This window comes from Empidonax traillii, unplaced genomic scaffold (assembly GCF_003031625.1).
Source record: "Empidonax traillii isolate 1590-97213 ecotype Southwest subspecies unplaced genomic scaffold, ASM303162v1 scaffold785:size696563, whole genome shotgun sequence".
Classification (NCBI taxonomy): Eukaryota; Metazoa; Chordata; class Aves; order Passeriformes; family Tyrannidae; genus Empidonax; species Empidonax traillii.
The window spans coordinates 150,852-152,703 of NW_020955978.1; the positions used below are offsets into that span (position 1 = coordinate 150,852).

Consider the following 1,852-nt stretch of genomic DNA (forward strand, 5'->3'; position numbering starts at 1 on the left):
GCACATGTTAGTAATTGGATAAAAACTAGTGGCCCTTTCCCCTGAGAAGGGACCATGTTGAAAATTACTTGCTTTCTTGCTTTGAATCTAATTTCACAATCTGGTATATTGATAATAGTTTCAAACACCTGCTGCTAATTGTTGTTTGGGTGGTTTTGTGGGGGTTACATGGTCTCTCCCCCCATTTCACCCCTCTCTCTTCCAGGAGAAATCCCCATGGTGAACTCATCAGTTGGACCAAACTGCTGTACATGTAATTGCCAGTCAACCCTGCAGGCAATTCTTCAAGAGCTCAAGACCATGCGAAAACTGATGCAGATTCAAGCAGGTACAGTGTCCCATATGTGTTTATCTGTGACAAGCATCTAGTTGAAGATGGTCAAGCTCGTTGCAGGGGTGCTGGACTAGATGATCTTGGGAGGTCACCTTCGACCCAAACTGTTCTGTGATTCTTTGATCTTCCTGTTAGGGAGTGGTCTAACAAGACAGGAACTATTTCCTGCTCTGTTGACACATAGTTCAAAGTCAGATTTTCACAGTCTTTTACAGATTTTTACATTTCTTGGAAATGTAATTACTTCTCAGGTCCTTACCTGTAACATGGGATTTTATCTTGTAGGAATCTTTTAAGGCTAAATTAAAAAAAAAAAAAAATCTAATGTGATTAGATACTCTTGTAGTGAGAGCCCAGTGGGTAGGTCAGTATGCCATAACCACCCCCAGTTTGTTTTCACAGTGCCACTTAATTTGTGATTTACTCACCAGTTCACTAATCTGAGTGGTAAGGAAAATGAAATCAGAATTGTCTAGTTTTCTGCTAGGTTGGGAGCTGAAACAGAACAGTGCAGAGCCAGGAGAGCTCTAGAGCCAGCGAGATAAGGGGACTGTGACAGGCAGGAGCTAGGCAGGTCATCATAGTCTGCTGGGAACCTAAAAATCAGTGACCTCTGTGAGAAAAGGGAGTGTTGAGTAATTAACTGAAACATGGGTGGAGTGAAGGGCTGACTAAACTCCTTGTCTCCACGTGTGTGATGTTTGAGTGAGTGATGGGAAGGATCAGACAGGTTTTGTAATATCAGTTGACATGCATAAAAATGCTTCTCTAGAAGTCACCAATTTAGAAAGGAGCACACAAAGGCCCAGTTTTACAGCCTTTGCTGGGACACGGGCTTCTTTATCACTCCAGTTTCATAGAAGTTACATTGGGGTTGAAAATGGCTTGTGAGTGACAGCTACAGAACTGGGGTTTATGCCAAAAGAGCTGCCTCCTCAATAGCAGGAACATACCTTGTTTATTATGTATCTACAGAGTAAGTACCTTGTTAATTCGTGAAGCTCTCAATTCGCTGGGAGTACTTCATATGTTCTGAAATTATAGTTTTGCAGAGAGAAAAAAATCATTTGGCATTTTTTTGCTAAAAGGAAAAAAAACTAAAATGCAAACATGTAAGTGAAAGTGTAATAACTTATTTTAGTGTTCAAACACCCTACTGTCTTAATTATAAACTACACATCACAGTCTTGTAAGTCCTTGCCAGAAATTAAATATTTTAATAAACAGTATTATAAGGTTTGCTTTTTCCTTAGGCTTTGTAGATGAGAATATTTTATAATTCACTCGTAACTTAAATGAGTTTGATCTGCATGTGAAGCACTTTTGGCTTTTTTTTTTTTTTTTAACCTTGCTTTTAGTGATTTATCCACAGATGTAATTGTATCTTGATAGCATTCTGCTGGAAGACTCACTGGCATTGCTACAGGTTCAGGATTGGTGCCTTAATTTATACAAATTATTGTGAATACTGGGAAATGCAAAATGTTGATATATATAAAATATGGTTTCTTATATTTC

General features: G+C 38.8%; 1 protein-coding gene across 6 annotated transcripts in view; it reads left to right on the forward strand.

Annotated features, from left to right (window-relative positions):
- BEND7 (BEN domain containing 7) overlaps positions 1 to 1,852 on the forward strand; it is a 48,462-nt gene that overhangs the window by 20,050 nt on the left and 26,560 nt on the right. For all 6 annotated transcript variants that reach the window (XM_027901451.1, XM_027901449.1, XM_027901454.1 and 3 more), the window contains one exon: positions 206 to 328. In XM_027901451.1, coding sequence (XP_027757252.1) covers positions 206 to 328 — 123 coding nt within the window. The remainder of the gene's footprint in view (positions 1 to 205; positions 329 to 1,852) is intronic.